Source organism: Athene cunicularia, assembly GCF_003259725.1.
Source record: "Athene cunicularia isolate RWA chromosome 6 unlocalized genomic scaffold, athCun1 chr6_part2, whole genome shotgun sequence".
Lineage (NCBI taxonomy): Eukaryota > Metazoa > Chordata > Aves > Strigiformes > Strigidae > Athene > Athene cunicularia.
The window spans coordinates 513,908-530,832 of record NW_020799106.1 but is presented as its reverse complement, the minus strand read 5'-3'; the positions used below and the strand labels follow the sequence as shown (position 1 = coordinate 530,832).

Here is a 16,925-nt window from a genome sequence, read left to right as displayed (position 1 = left end):
TTCTCTTCAGTTCACCCTTAAGTCACTTCTTGGAATAAATTAATTTAAAATGGATTGATTTGTTTCTATGGGACTTTTCCAGGGTTCACCAACCTTTTCCCACTAATGGTGAGCCATCTTATTTCAAGACAAAACTCACTACTAATTGAAAGAATGAGATGCTCTGGTACTACCTTACCTTGAAAAGAAACTCCATCAGGCAAGCGAAACTTTAAAAGCACACTAAAGAGATTTACAAGGAAAAAAAAAAAGACTGAAATAAAATGTTTACTTGTGGTGATTTTCCCTTCATCGCTCATTAAATTAACTGAGGACACTTTCTGGTTTTTGTCTTAAGCACATTATCAAAAATAAAGAAGCATAAAGAAACTTCATGCAGCAAAATTAGCAGGAGTCAGTGCTAGACTTGTTGAGAAAGGTTATTCAGTTGAATTTAATAAAGTCATAATTTTTTTTAAGCTACACATTTAACAATGCGCATCTGACTACAGCTCAACAATTTTAAAGGTCTACCCTGTAAGTCCATCGTAACGTACAAGATCTCCAGCACAGCTCACTTTATATTCAGTGCAGAGACTCTACCTTACCCTACCCCAAAGAAAACAGTGACTAAGAAGACAGCTGAACTTTTCTCATCAGAAGCAAACTGTCCTTATCCTGAACACAGACTGAAAGTAGTTGCATGAGAGCAACAAGCACAGTGTAGAATACAGAAAACGAAGCAGCTGGCATTTGTTTATTAATATCCCGTGCAAGCATGTATCATTGTGATAAACACGTAAGTTTGTTTTTCTAAAGCTGATTAGCTGCATTAATTTTCTGAGCATTCATATTTTATGAACTGGGCAAGTTAGTGTATACTGCAACTCCTGTTTTGCAAATACCGTATCACTGCAGGGTTTACAAAACTGATGTATTTCTGGAACTGATCGAAAAGTCTGCAGGGGTACAGAAAAAAAAAAGAATGAGGTGTGTACAAAAGAGAAAAGGTAAGAATAATAATAATGGAAGTTCAAGAGAGGAAAGGAAGTTATTAAGTTATTCCTAGCTTTGCACAATTAGACAAAATTACTTGTACGTGCTAGGTTTTGTGACTACTGCTGAGGGATTTATCTGGTTTTCAGCTTTAGAAGATTTGGAGCCAAATAGGAAAAGGACAAGCTCACTTCATATACGAATCCAGTTTCACATCTGATCTTGATTGCAAGTTCTGTCGATCATATTAGAAATAATAGAAATGATATTGAAATATCCACTGACTTCCATGTGTTTTAGCCAGAAATCATGAGCAATACAAAATTAACTTTTATTAAGTCCAACACTGCAATTCTCAAAATTCTCAGTCAACTAATATTCTGAAAACACCTGAAGTCTTTGTAGGCATCAACTGTAAATATTCGTGGCTTGCACGGAGATGCTTAAGTCTTTGCAGCGCTGAAGAACCTGGTGCTTATCCCGTGCCATGGCGGACTGGCAAGAAGGCTGAGAGAGCAGCTGGCTCCGCACACAGCCGAGGCAAGGCTTACGCCCATCTCACTCCATGTTCCTTTACTGACTTAAAAACTTTGACTTGTGGAGACTAAGGTCATTCTGTCAATGAGGGAAACAACTTGCAGTCCTAGCCATTAACAGCAATGTGTGGGAAACTACGAATAGAAGTATCAATGCTCTTAAATGCAAATAAACTGCTTTTCTCTCACTTCTGCCTCCTCTACACATGGCCGGGTCTAAGTCTAATTCATCTTGTCTAGCTCTTCTCTATGTGTTGAGTGGATTTTTTTTTTTTTTTTTTTTTTTTTTTTTTTTTTTAAATAGTGAAGACTCTAAATTGTTTCAGTTAATTCTGCTGAGAACACATTTTATGCTCCTCCATTACCAGGTAATTATTTTATATTTCCATTTTTATTTTCCTTTCTATTTGAAATCGAAATGCAAAATTACCAAGACCCCTGCAAGAAAAACCATAGATTAATACTATATTCAATAGTTTACTTGCTAACATAGGCATGAAATAGTACACAATTAACTTATCACAAAAATAAAAAAGGATCACATTAACTCTTATGAAAATTACTGGATGACTGATACAGTAAATATAACCACAGTGACTAAACTACATGAACATGATCCAAGTGGTGTTTGAAAATTCCAAACCTGTACTCAATGAAAATACGTCACGGCGATTAGTTTTAGCATTCAGAGATGAAAAGTCAGAGCCGGTAAACAAAAAAACTTGTCTGTCATCTGCATGCAGCAGTTTGCAATTCTGTGATTATTTCAACTATTGTTAAGAATTGAGCATACAAAACGTGTACACTAATACACACCACTTGTTTCTCCCCTTCCTCTTTTGCTGCTCGGGCTTGTTTCCCAGATAACTCTTGGGCTCCGTCAGAAGCAAACACTGACAGGTACCCTGGACAACTGGTGTTTTTCGGCACAGACAGGTTAGTTAAATGGGGATAAACTCACGCTGGTGGGGACAGGAAATGGCATCATGAGACAATTTTCAATTATAAAAATCTTTATTAAAAACAATCAGCCAGAGTAGGAATAATGTCTGCACTTCTCCACATGCCAATATCCTACAGCTCCTGCAAAAGAAAAGAAAAGGAAGTACATGAAAAAATAATTTAGTGCTCTACATAGCGCATTGTCAAATTTTCCACACTGCTTACCCTTCTCTTCTGCTTCCAGCAATTACTGGCAGGACACTGTCTCTACTCATTCTAGGCACAGAGGACACAAAGATTTAGTTCACTGTCAGGAACATCAATGTTTTCTGTACAACCGTAATATACGTCACAAGCGCAGCACTGTCATGGAACATCCATTGTGATACTTACCTTATGCTTGGCGAATCCTCGCATTTACTGAATGAGACTTGACATCTACAGAACACCTCCAAGGAGGAAAAGGACAAAGTAACACTGATTCACTGTGGCTGCATGAACATGGCACAGCTCCAGCATTTGGAGCCTCTTCTCCTGTAGCAAGATAACTTCAGTAGACAGTAAACAACCTTCTACTAAGAGAAAACCCAACGCTAGCAGCCTCGCAATGGATTCCAAGTTCTCACGGGCAGACTGGACTGTACTTACTGCTTTGAAGCCTCCTCTCAGGTCCTCTCTCAAGTGGAAATAGGAAGGCTCACAGGCAAGTCTTCTGGCAGCTACCTGTACCATCACCACCTCGGACACTCAGATCTCCTCTGTTCTGCCAGGCTTGTTCCAGTCGCACACAAGATACACGAGTACTGTCTACATATTTTTGCATCTGGTTAAACTGCAGCTGAGACCAAACAAGGCCAAGAGTAAAATCTCAACATTGCAAGTCATCTAATTGCATCAGCATACCCTTGTGGTGTCAGTTTTAACAATTCCTCAGGCTCAGCGAAGCGTTTACCTAAACACCACATTCAGAATGCCGGCTGCGAGACTGCACTGAATCCACAGCTGGCTGGTCCGTGCTGGTGGCAGCCACTCACCTGTACTTCACGATAAAATGCGTTTACCTCTGCGATACACCAGCCACGAGCCAAGGGACCTATGGCACAAGCCTAATCCCAAACCAGAATTTACACATAATTTGCATACACAGAGACATAACACAGCAAAGCCCCTCTGTATGCAGATGAGATGCTGGGTCCTCCGTTGACATCCAGCCTCGAAGCACAGACCCTTTCTCCCCGAGGTGACAATACAGCATGAATGATCCTGAAACCAGCACCATGCAGAGAAGGTTTGCACCTGGCACCGGGAGTTACATGGAAACTTACCTGGACGCTTGTACACAATACCCACGCTTAATCCTTCACAAGTTCTCTTTTCTAATCCACACATAACTGACCTTACTCGTGCCTCCCTGCTCAGCACATCCATCGGTACAGAGTACACGCTCCCTTCGGAAGTGAGAGATAAACGGTTACCCGTCGAATCCCTGATGACACACACCCACTTTTACAGACTGATACCCAGCTTAATGCAACTAGCAGCTCCTCCCAGCCCAGCCCCCAGAAAAACAGAGAAACCCAGATTATTTCTGGCTTTCTAAACTTGTCAATATACTGTGTTATTTTTTTTAGTTTCCATAAGTTCCTTCACAAATGATTAGTAGCTTCAGGCAGGGAAAGCAGAAGAAACCAAACACAGAGGAAGGTCACCAGTTACGTGTATTAACACTCTTTTATCCATTTTATCCACCTAGTTCACAGCATTACTTTTTTGATGAAGCACTACAGGCAATTAACAGCACAAATAAGTTAACCACATGACAAATCTTAGTCTTGCCTTTAAAAATAATGCAAGTTAATCCAACTCAGTTCATTGTCAATACAGAAAATGCAGATAAATTGGAAAAATGACATACTGAGTAAAGTAGAGATGGCAGCACTGAACCAAGATGGTAGCTAGGTCACAAACCATCTAGGGATAAAGCAAAACCAAACCATATCCCCCAAACCGAGCCAAGACGTTGCAAGGCAGCCTGCAACAAGTTCATCAGATGCACACAGACTTCATTTGAGAGGTACGTTTTCCTGAACAGGTACAACCACTGGCAGAGCTTCCTCCAGGAAAGAGGAACCTCTGCTTCATCCATTACTCTTCTAGCACTCACACATCAGCTGTTTCTGTAACACTCTCTCTCCTGGTGCTCATGTCTCTCTTCTCTTCTCCAGAGGTGATAAATGACTCTTCTTCCCAGCTAAAAGAATCCCATGGAAAGTGCTCAAGATCTAAAGCCCCTTCATGCCTCAGGATACTTTGCAGCATCCTTAAAAAGGACAGGTATTTCACAAAGCAAACAGAAAGACAAGGTCCCAAGAGCCAAGCCTTTACGACATTTGAGAAGGTAAAATCAGAAGAGGATAATGAAAAGTTGGGGCAGGATGAAGAACAAAGGGATTCAAGGAGAGACACAACAATGGCAGCGAACATTAAAAGTTTCAATGCCTGTCGGAACAGCCCCTTAGTTCTTCAGGGATTTTCTGAAGGAGTACAGATGAAATATTTTAAATGCTTATGATTAACAATAATTATTAGGTAGAAATTCTCTGATAGTACTGGGGGATGATTGTGATCAGAACCTCTAATAACAGATTTCGTGTAAACAGCAGCATAAAACCAGCCAGTGTGCCATATTAACAGAAAAGGATCTATCTGCTTCATACTTTAAAACAGGAATACAGGGAAAATGGAACTTTATTTTTTAAACATATATCCTTTAGAACATGTACTTTCTTTGCTCATGTCACTGAACATTTATCCTCTTCCAGCAGGACAAGAGTGTTACAGGGTTTTTGAACAGATCAAGAGCTGCTAAACAGTAACTTAGGCGAGGACCACCCATGCAAGCACTGCCGATTTGTTTTCCTTGTCTGTTTGCTGCTACAAGACATTGAGTTGCAGGGGACAGCTGACCAGCTGCACATTTTGTGAGCTGGGCACGAACTAATGAACTTCGCCTTTTTATTCTTCACAAACAGGAAAAATACTAAATGGTTGCAGTCTTGCTTATACTGCCCATCAGCCAAAGCAACTTCTGTGGCTTGGAAAAATCCAAATGCATCTGTTACAGTGCATGACACAAGGTCAGAGAGTCCATTTAGTCAACTGGATCCTGCATCCCTGGAGCCGCAGGCATACAACCATCATGGCAATGACGAGGCAGCGTGAATCAGCACAGTGACAATAAAGCATGCACCATCTCCAACAGTAACAACTGCTCAGAGTACAGGAAACTGAACACATTTCACATTGTAGTCCTTGCAAGGAGATACATAAATTTTAATAAGATCCTGTTCTTGAGTTACTTTATTGCTCTGCTCAATTAAATGCTATTTAATGATTCACTGCTTACAAGGGTATTATATATCATTCATACTCCACTGACTTCAGTGAAACTTCTGATTTTTCCAGAAAAGATAAACTAGTTCTAAGGAAAATAATTCATTTCCTATGTAAGGCCCAAGTTACCAGCAAGTTAAATGTAGTGACTAAATATAGCAACTGCTGCATTATTTCTGCCATTCACGCGTGGGGAGATTCAGGTTATCACATCCTGTTTATGCCACTGATACTTGTTTAGCTGCTAAGCAGCCTAAGAACGAGGACTATTCCATGTAATGACTACTTCCACCAAAACTGTAGCAACCTGCCTATTGTACCTTCTCAGGGTATTTTATTTTCAACTGTATCCGTCATAAATTAGTTACAGAACAAAAGACAAAGCTTCTGGATCATCAATTAGGCAGTGTAGGCGAACTGCTGCAGTAGTCATGTTTGTTGGTGTATGGTAGCAGGGTATTCCCATACTCACTCACCCTCATGCTCCATCCCTTAACACACCTTAACTCTACTCATTCTCAGTGTAAGAAACGAGTAAAACTGACGGCTCCTTGTCTCAGGCACTGACTCTTTGCCCAGAATACTTATTTCCAAAGATCACTCTGAGGCTTTTGCATCTCTTTTTATCTGGCAGTTAAAGCAATGTTTTCGTTCTGCAGCTGGGACCACGTGCATGAGGTCAGTCTCCACAACTCAGCTTTCAACTGCTACCTGTAGCACCAGAGTAACCCGATCAGCCGCGCTGGCTGTCAGAGGTATTTGGTTTCATCTCCAAATTTCCCATTAGATAAAAATAAACCATTCAGCCTGCAAGTGCAATTAACCACTTGAGTCAAAAAATGATAATAAGCTGTAGATATCCCCATGCTATCTAATGCTAACAATACATCACTTAGATTTCTCATTGAATAAAAGCTGCTTCTTTCAATCTTTCTTTTTTCCACAAGCGCGGTGCCTCACATGAGCATTACCAACAGGCAGCCTGTTCTCAACTGACAGGAAACAACACAACGAGTAGTTTTGCAGTTTGTAGGAACATTGTGATAATATTTACTTACCTTTGCGTTGGAAATTTAAATAAAATTGCATGCATCATCCCGGGTGAGGCGGGGAAGCAGGCAGGCGTGTGCACTAATCCAGAGCAGGTGCACTGCCCCCTGCCCGTCCAGTGCTGCCCCCGCAGCAGCCAGGGAGCACAGGCGAGGAGGCAGAGAGGTCTGCACCCCCTTCCAAGGATGAAATAGTTTCTGTGTTACACACTACTGAAAGATATTCCCCAGAGAGCTGAGGAATCTAAAAGCAGAAAGCCTGACAAAAATTACTGTAACTGAGAATCTAAGGCACAGAGAGATTAAAATACCTTGCCCAAAGCCTTTCTGGAAGATCGCATCAGAGATGGAAATTGAATCTAGCTCTCACAAGACCTTTTTTTTTTTTTTTTTAAGTTCTAGAAAGTATAAAGCATTTCCTTATCACCAGAAATTCCATAAAGCTTGGCCACTCTAATCAAAATATTTAAATCCACATTTTTAAGGACACAGTGTTCCTTGAACACACACCTGGTTTTCACTTAATTACATCTGAACCCTACATTAATTGTTATGTTTGCAGCGTTTTAGAACAGATATGCCACGTCAATATGCCTGCATTTCTCTCTGCTATCCACACAAAGATGCAGACACCGCAGACCAAAGCCAGCAACAACACTGAAGTATCAGGTATTCGTGTTTGGGAATGCACAATATTCAACGTTGTGTGGAACAGAAACCTAACAATATCCAAAAAGGGAAGGGGTGTGAGGACACGACAGCAGTGAACACAGCAGTCACTGTGGTGGGTAAACCGAATGCGTAACTCCTGCTCACTAAGTCCTGCACGCGAGAGGTAGGGAGCTGGTGGGAGCTGGATTTCAGCGGGACGTGGAAAACCAAAGTCCACAGCCTCTGGCTGCTGGGCTCCGGGACTGGCAGCCACAGGAGCTCCTGGAGGAAGACTCTGTCACCTGGTTCACAGGAGGATACACAAATCCAGGGGCAACAGATCCCTCACAGGACAGCAGAAGGGCTGGGTAGGTAGGTATACACACCCCAGTGGTTCTTGAGAGCCTAGCAAAAAAACCTACTACACTCATCTATTTTCCTTGGCAAAGGCACACGAAGCTAGATGTGCAGTTCGTGTACATTCCACCTGTCCCCCGGGGCACCTCCACAGACAGATTTTCCTATCTACATGAGATTTTAGTTTTACCTACTGTGGAAGGAGTTCAACCTTCACAGGGAATCCAGGCTTACAGGCTTTTCAAGCAAAATTTCTAGAAGATGACAATGGAAATGGAATTCTTAAGGCAACTGAGACCACAAATGGAATAAAAGCATTAGAAAGAGTGTTCTCTGAATCATGTACAAACAAGGCTAAGCTCTGCAGCACCTATATGTTGTTATTCTTCATAATTAGAAAAGACTTTTCCCACTAATTGCAATTATTATCTACACTAGAGAAGTAAACTCATGGGAGAGGCTTTGCAGAAGTGGCCCTGATTCCACGGGTATATGCTGTCACCTGCTCTCTGTGTACAGGGTGAGGATTTGTACTTTGCTATGTCTGCACTGATGACTCCATATGTGCTTCAAAAAGTCTGAAGGAAGGTTTAAGAAGCAAAAGCATTTCACTTTTGAGTATGATTCTGGAACTTGTTTTTTTTTCTATCCCACAGAAAACGACCTCAAGCCTCATTTTAGACTGCTGTCATAATATTTTCATGCTCAAGACACATGATTTCATTAATTTCTATATCATCAAAATCTGTTGCAATATTAAATAAGACAATCAGAACGCTACTCATATGAGAAGACTACTCTGAGCCAAGACTTCAGGGGTTGGCTTTATTTCAAGTCTTAAAGAGATGTCTTTAAAAAAAACAGAAGAAGCTAAAATGCTCAAAATAAAGTTAAAAAGTCAGCTTTGCCTCCTGGGTAACACTTTCCTGCTTCCTATGGAAAGACTCACTCTAAGAATCCTATACATACTCCTTATCCTGTTTCTTCTATGTCTATGCTTGTCCTTCAATCCATATGCCTCAAGACTGCTGCTTACAATTTCAGTTAAGCAGTGGAACTGGGATATTTATGCAGAGCCTTTAAAGTAACCCTTTCTCAGCTGCGCTTGTCCACAGAGTCTGTGAAAACACTTGCTTTGATTCCATTGGTACGTTTAAAGTTTCATATAAAGTGAAGGGAAATGCTAAACTTCTGGAGATCACAGCATAATTCTCTAGAGAACTCTTCTAGAGGAGGGACCATTCTCTAGCTATGCCACACAAGTCCAAAAGCAGTAGAAAAAAACCCCTCAACCTGCTGGCTGTCCTCTTGCTACTGCAGCCTGCCACACAGCTGATACTCATCACCATACTGGTTTCATGACAACTTATACCCAACTTGTCAACAAAATCCCCATATCACCACTTACAATCACTAGGCTATCATATTATCAAAAAAAAAAAAATATTCAACACAGGGAAAGGACACACATTAAAAGTAATTTTTTAGTGACTTCAACATAAATTTGCAAGGTTTTTATTATGCCATTTTCAGTTGCAGTTAATGGTTTATGCAAGCTGTTTTTACACAAATGATGCAGCAACTCTGCTAAGGACAGGGAATTACCCACGCTCCCGACAGACCACGAGCTCAGAGGTGAAGCAGTGACCTGTTAAGCCCATCATTCCATCAGGCTACGAATACATCACAGGGCAGCAACTGAGTCAATAGAGCATCATCTTTTCCTTTCCAAAATTGCAAGAAGCAATTATTCTTTCCTGTTTTCACTTTTTCCTAACCTGAAGTTAACTTATTTCATAGAATCACAGATTTTTTTCCCTTTTTAAAAAAGTATTCCCCTGACTTGTCTGTTAAAAGCTAATGAGAAGGTTCATATTAAACCTAGTAACATTTAAGGTTGTAATCAAAATCAAATTCTGAAAAAGAAAATCATTCTAATTTTAAATTTACTTTCCTTTACATGAAGATAGGCATTAATTCTTTCCTAAAATCTCATATAAAATATTATTCCTCAACTTTCATATGGCCATACAATCTTTATATTATATTTCATTAAATGCCAGTAAAATACCAAAACATCATTATGCAGTCTTTAAGCCCCCAGCAGTGTACAAGAGAAAAATTAAATCTTCATATAATTTCAAATGTGATCAGTAAATATAACAGGACCCCAATCCTAAATCCCCTGATAGAGATCACAGGAGTCTTCCCATTAATGTCCATGTGCTTTGGGATAAGGCACCAAGATAAATATTAGCAAGTGAAAGGAAGAGAAATGAAAACTTACCCATGAATTCAATTCCTAAATGGTCTGCTATACCCAAGAAAGCATGTAAAAGAAGAAAGAAAAAAGAGACAGAAATGTTAGAAAATAGACTGAAATGTCTCCTTGATCATCACGGGCAGCACCCAGTACTCACACGGAGCTGCAGGACACGGGGCCCACTCTGGGGGTACTGGTCAAACAGAAACCCCTTCAGAGGGCAATGCTAGGTGAGGAATTTGGGGCGCTGAGCGGCCCCTGAAGGGAAGCGTATTTGGGGAAGGACACAAACATCTTTACTCATTATCTACACCCAACTGAGGTGCCTCCAGCCAGCCACTGACAGCAATTTCATTTCCTCCTGACACTCCTCTCAACGTACTCACTCCTATCATTGGCTAGACAAAGCTCTTGCTTCATTTTTTCTGACAGAGATCAAAAGCTAATGGCTTGAATGGAAGGTTTTTACTGAGTTTTGTAGCTCTCACTACAGCCCAGTGGCCACACCTGCCCCCAGTGTGATTGCGTAACTGCTACCTGCTGTGTAAGGGAAAAACTGCCTTCAGCTGGCCCTGGTCCCTGCTCAGCCATCTGACAGACAGGATGCAATAATTCCAAGATATTTACAACTGAAGCAAAAATTTTAACATTTTTATAATATTGACTGAAATTACATAGAGTTTAAAAAATTTCAGGACCCTTTTTTCACATGACAAAGTAGGTGATATGTCACATGATATGTCTAACAGACATGTTTTAGTGCAAAGCAGGTTTACATTTATATAAAACACTAATTTTAAGTTGGTAGGAAGTACGTTTGAGTTGGTATGTGATTAAAGAATAACAAACTCTCCATCCTGCATGGAAAGGGCAACAGAAAAAATGTTAACTGACTTTTCAGGACTGAGTGTGTAAGAAGTACTAGCTGCAATTCCAAACCGAAACTGTGGAAGGCCAGACGTTCAGAACGGCTGCAAAACGCATTTCTCTTCTATGCTAGACTTGAAATATTTTTCTCTTCCATGGGAGAATTTCATTATGAAGAACAATGAAGGATTTTTTTTCCTAGGGAAAATGGAGCATTTCCCTTTAAAACATACTAAAAGCAAAGTATTTTGTGTTTATCTTCATTTCAATCTATAGCCACATTTCCATAATACAGAACACATTAACACATGATTTTGACAAAGTTTCCAAGAGCAGCGTTTGCAGAGAGGAAGGCAGCAAGGAAACAGCAGGAGGGTTACAAGAAAGACAGAGTAAGAGGGATGTGCTGGCTCGTGCCTGGGGTAGGAGGTACTACTGGGAGCTGTGTGAAACATTCAGTCCCATTAACTGACATACTGCAACTTTCGAAAGTCCACTTAAGAACCATACAGCAAAGTTAAAAGATTTTCCAACATAAATCAACAGTCATTTAAAAGACTTTATTGTACGAATTGTCAGCCCTGGTACCTGTGACAAGAATGGGAAATATTTGGGTTTCTGTTTAAAATGCTGGTAGCGATTCACCTTTTGCAACCTGTCAATCCTTCCAGCAGAAGGCACCGAGTATTGGCTTGCTTAGTTCACTTTGCATACAAATCTGTCTAATAGTTGCTAAACCCCGTATCTATCTTCACGCAGAAGGCACAATATGCTACTCAAAAGAACAGAAGTGAGATGATGCTATGCGGTATAAATGCGTTATTAGCATGGTGTTAGGACAGGCACATTATGCAAGTCTAGTGACACCCCGATCAATCTTTCCTTTTCGTACTAAATACGTAACAACACCAAACATACATACATTCTGTATCACCATTTCTTATCTGTATTCTCGCATTCTTGTACGAGTATCGTATAGAAACACCCCTGGTGCATCTGACACATGGATGTAATTTTTATAACAGCAAGAGATCAGAAATATCAAAAGTGCATTCAACATGCTGTATTTACAGAGATTTGGAACTTGGGAGTTTTCCTCTAATTTTCTGTATTTGTGAAATTGCAAATACTTATCTGCATGCAATTCACACCTTGCATCCTTCTGTAAACTAGATCAAGAAGCAGTCAACAACTGCTTGCTTTAAAAAATGATGACAGATATCAAAGCGCCGTAATCTTGTCTCCAAGGAGCTTTGGATATTCACACATGAGGCAAGATCATGCAGTATCATCTTTTTAAGTATATGCAGAATAGCTGAAAACACAACCCTCCTTTGCTAGCTGGGCTATACCTGTTCTCTACATGTTTTCCATTTGCAGGCTGCAATCTCCTCACTGAGTTCACAAACGTAGGTAAAAGCCACTTTCTCAAGTGCATACAAAACACACTATTCCTTAAAAAAGATAGAAAAAAGCGTTTTAGTTCATCTTGCAGTGGCTTATACTTAAGTGGGAGTCAAGGGTATCTCTGGCCTTCCTGGGAAACATGGTCAACTGGAGAGGGTGTAAACTTGCCAGGTCATTTATATCCAACATCTCACATGTCTGGAAAGCAACTTCAGCGAGCAGCGTAACATGCACCTCAGGCAACGCTCGTTTACCCCCACCGCGATGGAAGATGGCCAACAGGACAGACCTTTACAGTAAGATATCCAAGCTCCAATTTATACCATCAAGCCTAGCTCAACAAGCTCCGCGAGCAGCTGTCTGGGAATAGAAAACGATAAAACTACGCATCAGCAGCAGGGCGGGGCCAGGCTGAGCCCCTGGCCACACGGTGCGAACACCTCAGGCGTCCCCGTGCCTCGGGGACTGCACCTGGACAAGCCTTCAGAGCACGTATCATGCAAGTGCTGCTCAAGTGCAGTAAACCATGGCTGGTGGTTTGTTTTTAACTCTTTTCCCACCCTCCCTCTTTCTAGGACTGCAAGAAGACAGTCTGTGACACAACCTTTCCCAGCGTCCCTCCCCTCATTCTCTGGTTGGAGTGTCAAGCCTCTATGCTTAAAAACCAAAAGACATTCTGATCCTAGAAAGAGCAGCACTGCTTGGGCTGCTCTGAGACTTCAGAAGCAAAAAGGAAACAAAGAAATAATTCTTTTAAGAGCCTGAATGTGCTTACATTTCCGTCCTTGCCCTCCACACTGCAGAAATTCAGCTGCGCTCACGAGTTACCAAAACCCTAACTATGAAACTTATTTTCCCTAATAGAAACATGGCTCCTGAAGCACTGGTGTTTACCAAAGCGTTCAGCATCCTGAATCAGGGACACAAAGCAAGGGAAAGGTGCTAGAAGAAATGTCAGCAGTCATTAATCATATCTGTTGTTTGGCTCTTAACGTGTTTATCACTTGAAGACATTTACTTCCCTAGGTATAGGGGAAAAACCAAAACAACAAAATACTCCAAAAAATAAAGAAACCCAAACCCCACAACTTTGCCTCTGAAAAAAATCAGAAAAGGGGAGAAAATGGCTGCTTCGACCGTCCGGGTCTTTACCTGAACTGGGCTGTAACACACCTTTTCAGGAGGCACAAAGCAAATGCTGCCTCTCTTGGCGTAAGGTCCCGGCACGGCTGCTCGCCGTTTCCCTCAGAGGGTGGCCGGGGTCCCCCGCAGAGTTGGCCGGGGTCCCCCGCAGAGGGTGGCTGGGGTCCCTCACAGGCAGGAGGGGTCACACACTCCGCGATGGGAAGCAGCGGCAGGAGTCGTCCCCAGAGCTGCTGCCCCTGCCCCGTGCCCAGCGCGTGCCGGGGCAGGGAAGGAGGGATGGGGACAGCACATGGGACAGGCGGTGCCCCCCGTCGGGCTGTGCCCCTCGGGGACCAGCCCTCAGCACAGAGGTCACTCACCCGCACTGCTGCGGTGACGATACAAGGTTTTGGAAGCTCCAGTCCTGGAGATGGCTTTCCTCCCCCCTGACAAGCCAGGGACTCTGCCAGCAGGTCTGCGGCAGACGGGCATGGCAGAGGGCATGCACGGCAGTCTGAGGGGACGGCCAGCTGTGGCGGCGACCCGGGACTGAACCTGACGTGACACAGGGCAAGAAAGGGCTGTCAGACTGCCAGACACTTGTCACATAGAAATGCTACACGCCCGCAGAGCACTTCCTTGGACACGGCGAGTGAGATGCCAAGTCACTCGCCATCAGGCGATGCAATTTCTTAAGGACTCAGCTCAGCCCAAATGTACATGAGAGCGATTAATGTGCTGAGGCACGGGCGCTGCTCCTCGAGATGGGCGTCATTAACCAAATAATGCGGCGGTATTTGGTTTTGTTATTGTGATTTCTTCTTTCTGTCTGGTATCGTTATGTTCTTAGGAACCAATATATTACTCAGACAGGAAGATTATTCGCTTTTATATTTTATTTTATGAATATTTCTGTATTCTGTTGTTGATGTGGGAAAAATACCGTGCCTTATGGTCCTTGCACTCTGTGAATTTGTTGCTAGTATTAAAGCCATTTTAATTTATACTTTATGAATACATACACATCTGGGAATACTTGATAACAAGCACAAGAGAAGATAAATTTGCAGTCACTAACAGATTATTAGTGCCTCACAAAGAACATACAGCCCTGTGTCTGGATTCTGGTTTGCTGGGGCTTTTTTCTTAGTCATGTTAACATGGAGGCTTTTACCCAGTTAAAGACAGGTTTAATTATCCCAGATACATTATAAACCACACTCTTAATAGAAATATAATCTCAACATGTAAATCACTGATCTATAGAATAAAAATCTTCGACATGAAAATACTCATTGTAGACCACCACAGACATTTTAATCTGTTCTAAGGACAGGTTGACTTTGGCGTGAAGGAGACAGCTTCAGGAAATCAGTGCAACAGCAAAGTAGTTTGGTCTGCAAATGAAATTTATCTGTTCCAATAAACTTGTAGGATTTGCTAAATTGTCCTTGGTAGATTATTGTCTTGAACAGAAAAGCAACATGATAATATGCTGCAAGCTACTTTGGGGCAGCTCAAGTTCTCTGAACAGATTATCTGGTTGGGAAGAATAGGACAAAGTTTAATTCTTAAGTATTAGACGCATCAAACTTGGTCTGAAAGGAAGAAATACCCTTCCATTCAAAAGGCAGCTAGGTCAGGAGTCTACCTAAACACACAAACTGCTGCCATCTTTATCCATTATGTCCTCTCCTCATGTTTGACAGCAGTTATCAGCCTATGTGTGTATTTAATGAAGTTAAACCGTAACTGGTTACATATATATATATAGACATATGAAATTATATTAATTTTTGAATCCTCAAGTATATTATCTTTTGCTGCCTCATTTTGCATGTGAGCACATGGAGATATGGGACAAGGGATTCCTCTGTTCAGCAGGAAGGGTACATTGCTCCCGCTTTCCCGCTGCCATCCACAGCAGGTTATCAGCAAACGGGCCCAAGAGTCTCAAGAGGTTGGTTTGGTATCTTTTCAGTATCAAAAAGAAAAATTACCAGCATGTATTAATGTATTTTACAAATCTCAGTTATTAGAAAGTACAAAATTTGATTTTGCTGTTTGTTTGAGAGAGACTCTGGTGATTTGTTTCTGTAATTAATTTACACAAAAGTACTCTTCACAATATTTTTTTAGGGTGTGGAAGAAATGATTAGGATAGTTCAGGAGAATCAGAGATGTAAAACCAAGATAGTTCAACTACTGATTTTTCAAAGCATCTTCACTGAAAGACATGATAGAAATTTCCCTCTGTGGGACATTTCAAAAGGGACCAAACCAAATCCTGAGAATGACTCTGAATAGATTAATACCTGGTACCTCCTTTTACCCTCTCTGAAAAAGAGGGTTATTAAAATTTTTCAAGATGTAAAATTTCCCTGGCAACAGACAGGCTCATCACTACCTGTTAGCTTGTAAGTACGCAGAATATATCAGTAATCTGCCCAACCTATGTCAAGATACAGTGATGAAAATCATACACACATCCCTTACAAGTTAGTTTTGGTCAGTTTTCAATGAATTTATAAATCTTGATTACAGAAATGATAATTTAAAAAGAAAAAAAGAAGGCCACATTATAGAAAAATGTTACAATCTGTATATTTTCAGTATAAACCATGACAGAAGATTTACATTCTCCATGTATATGTTGATAGGGTTAATTTTATTTTAAACCAAATTAAAATCCTCAACCCACACAATTAAATATTGAAGACAACATCTAAAGGGTAATTGTTTTACCCATTTCTTTTTAAAGAACAAAAATGGCAAAGGAGGAAAAAAACCCCAGACTTGCTGTGAGTATTTGTATGGCTCTGGGGAGGCTGTAGTATAGCCTCAGGACAGACCCCCCCATCAATTCCTTAATGGAGGAACATTTGAAAAGCATTCAGCAAAACCTGTTGTTATATAAATAATACACAGTGCTGAATAATGGAATAAACTATTGATTTTCTTTCCCTTTGTATGACAAAAATTCTTGGTTGTGGTTTATACCACTGAAGTTGAAAGACTAACTTTTGAAAATAAATAATAGCATTGTTTCCATCTTCCCAGATTCAAGACAAGTTGGAAATTTTAACTACTTACTTCATCTGCAGCAAGCAGGCTCACAGGATTCAGCTTGTCTCTTCTCCATCATTTTTAAAACCTTAAATTATCATCTCTACAGCCAACAGATTCAGTTACTTCTCTTTGAGGTACTATGTTGGATTTTAATGAAAAAACTTCAGTCTCATCAAACAACGTAAGCAATCTCTACTTGATATGCATGATATTGTAAATCTGCAGATTTTAACCTTAGCTTCATTTTTGTTGCTATAGCTATAAATTCAGCAGAGCAAATAAACATCTCTG

At 41.0% G+C, this 16,925-nt stretch overlaps 1 protein-coding gene across 4 annotated transcripts in view; it reads right to left on the bottom strand.

The window, feature by feature from the left end:
• The window catches only part of NRG3 (neuregulin 3), a 204,827-nt gene that overhangs the window by 58,749 nt on the left and 129,153 nt on the right, over positions 1-16,925 (bottom strand). For 3 of the 4 annotated variants that reach the window (XM_026851928.1, XM_026851927.1, XM_026851925.1), the window contains one exon: positions 10,191-10,217. In XM_026851928.1, the coding sequence (XP_026707729.1) occupies positions 10,191-10,194 (4 nt within the window). In that variant the 5' untranslated portion in view covers positions 10,195-10,217. The remainder of the gene's footprint in view (positions 1-10,190; positions 10,218-16,925) is intronic. The other variant, XM_026851926.1, reaches the window with a different exon arrangement.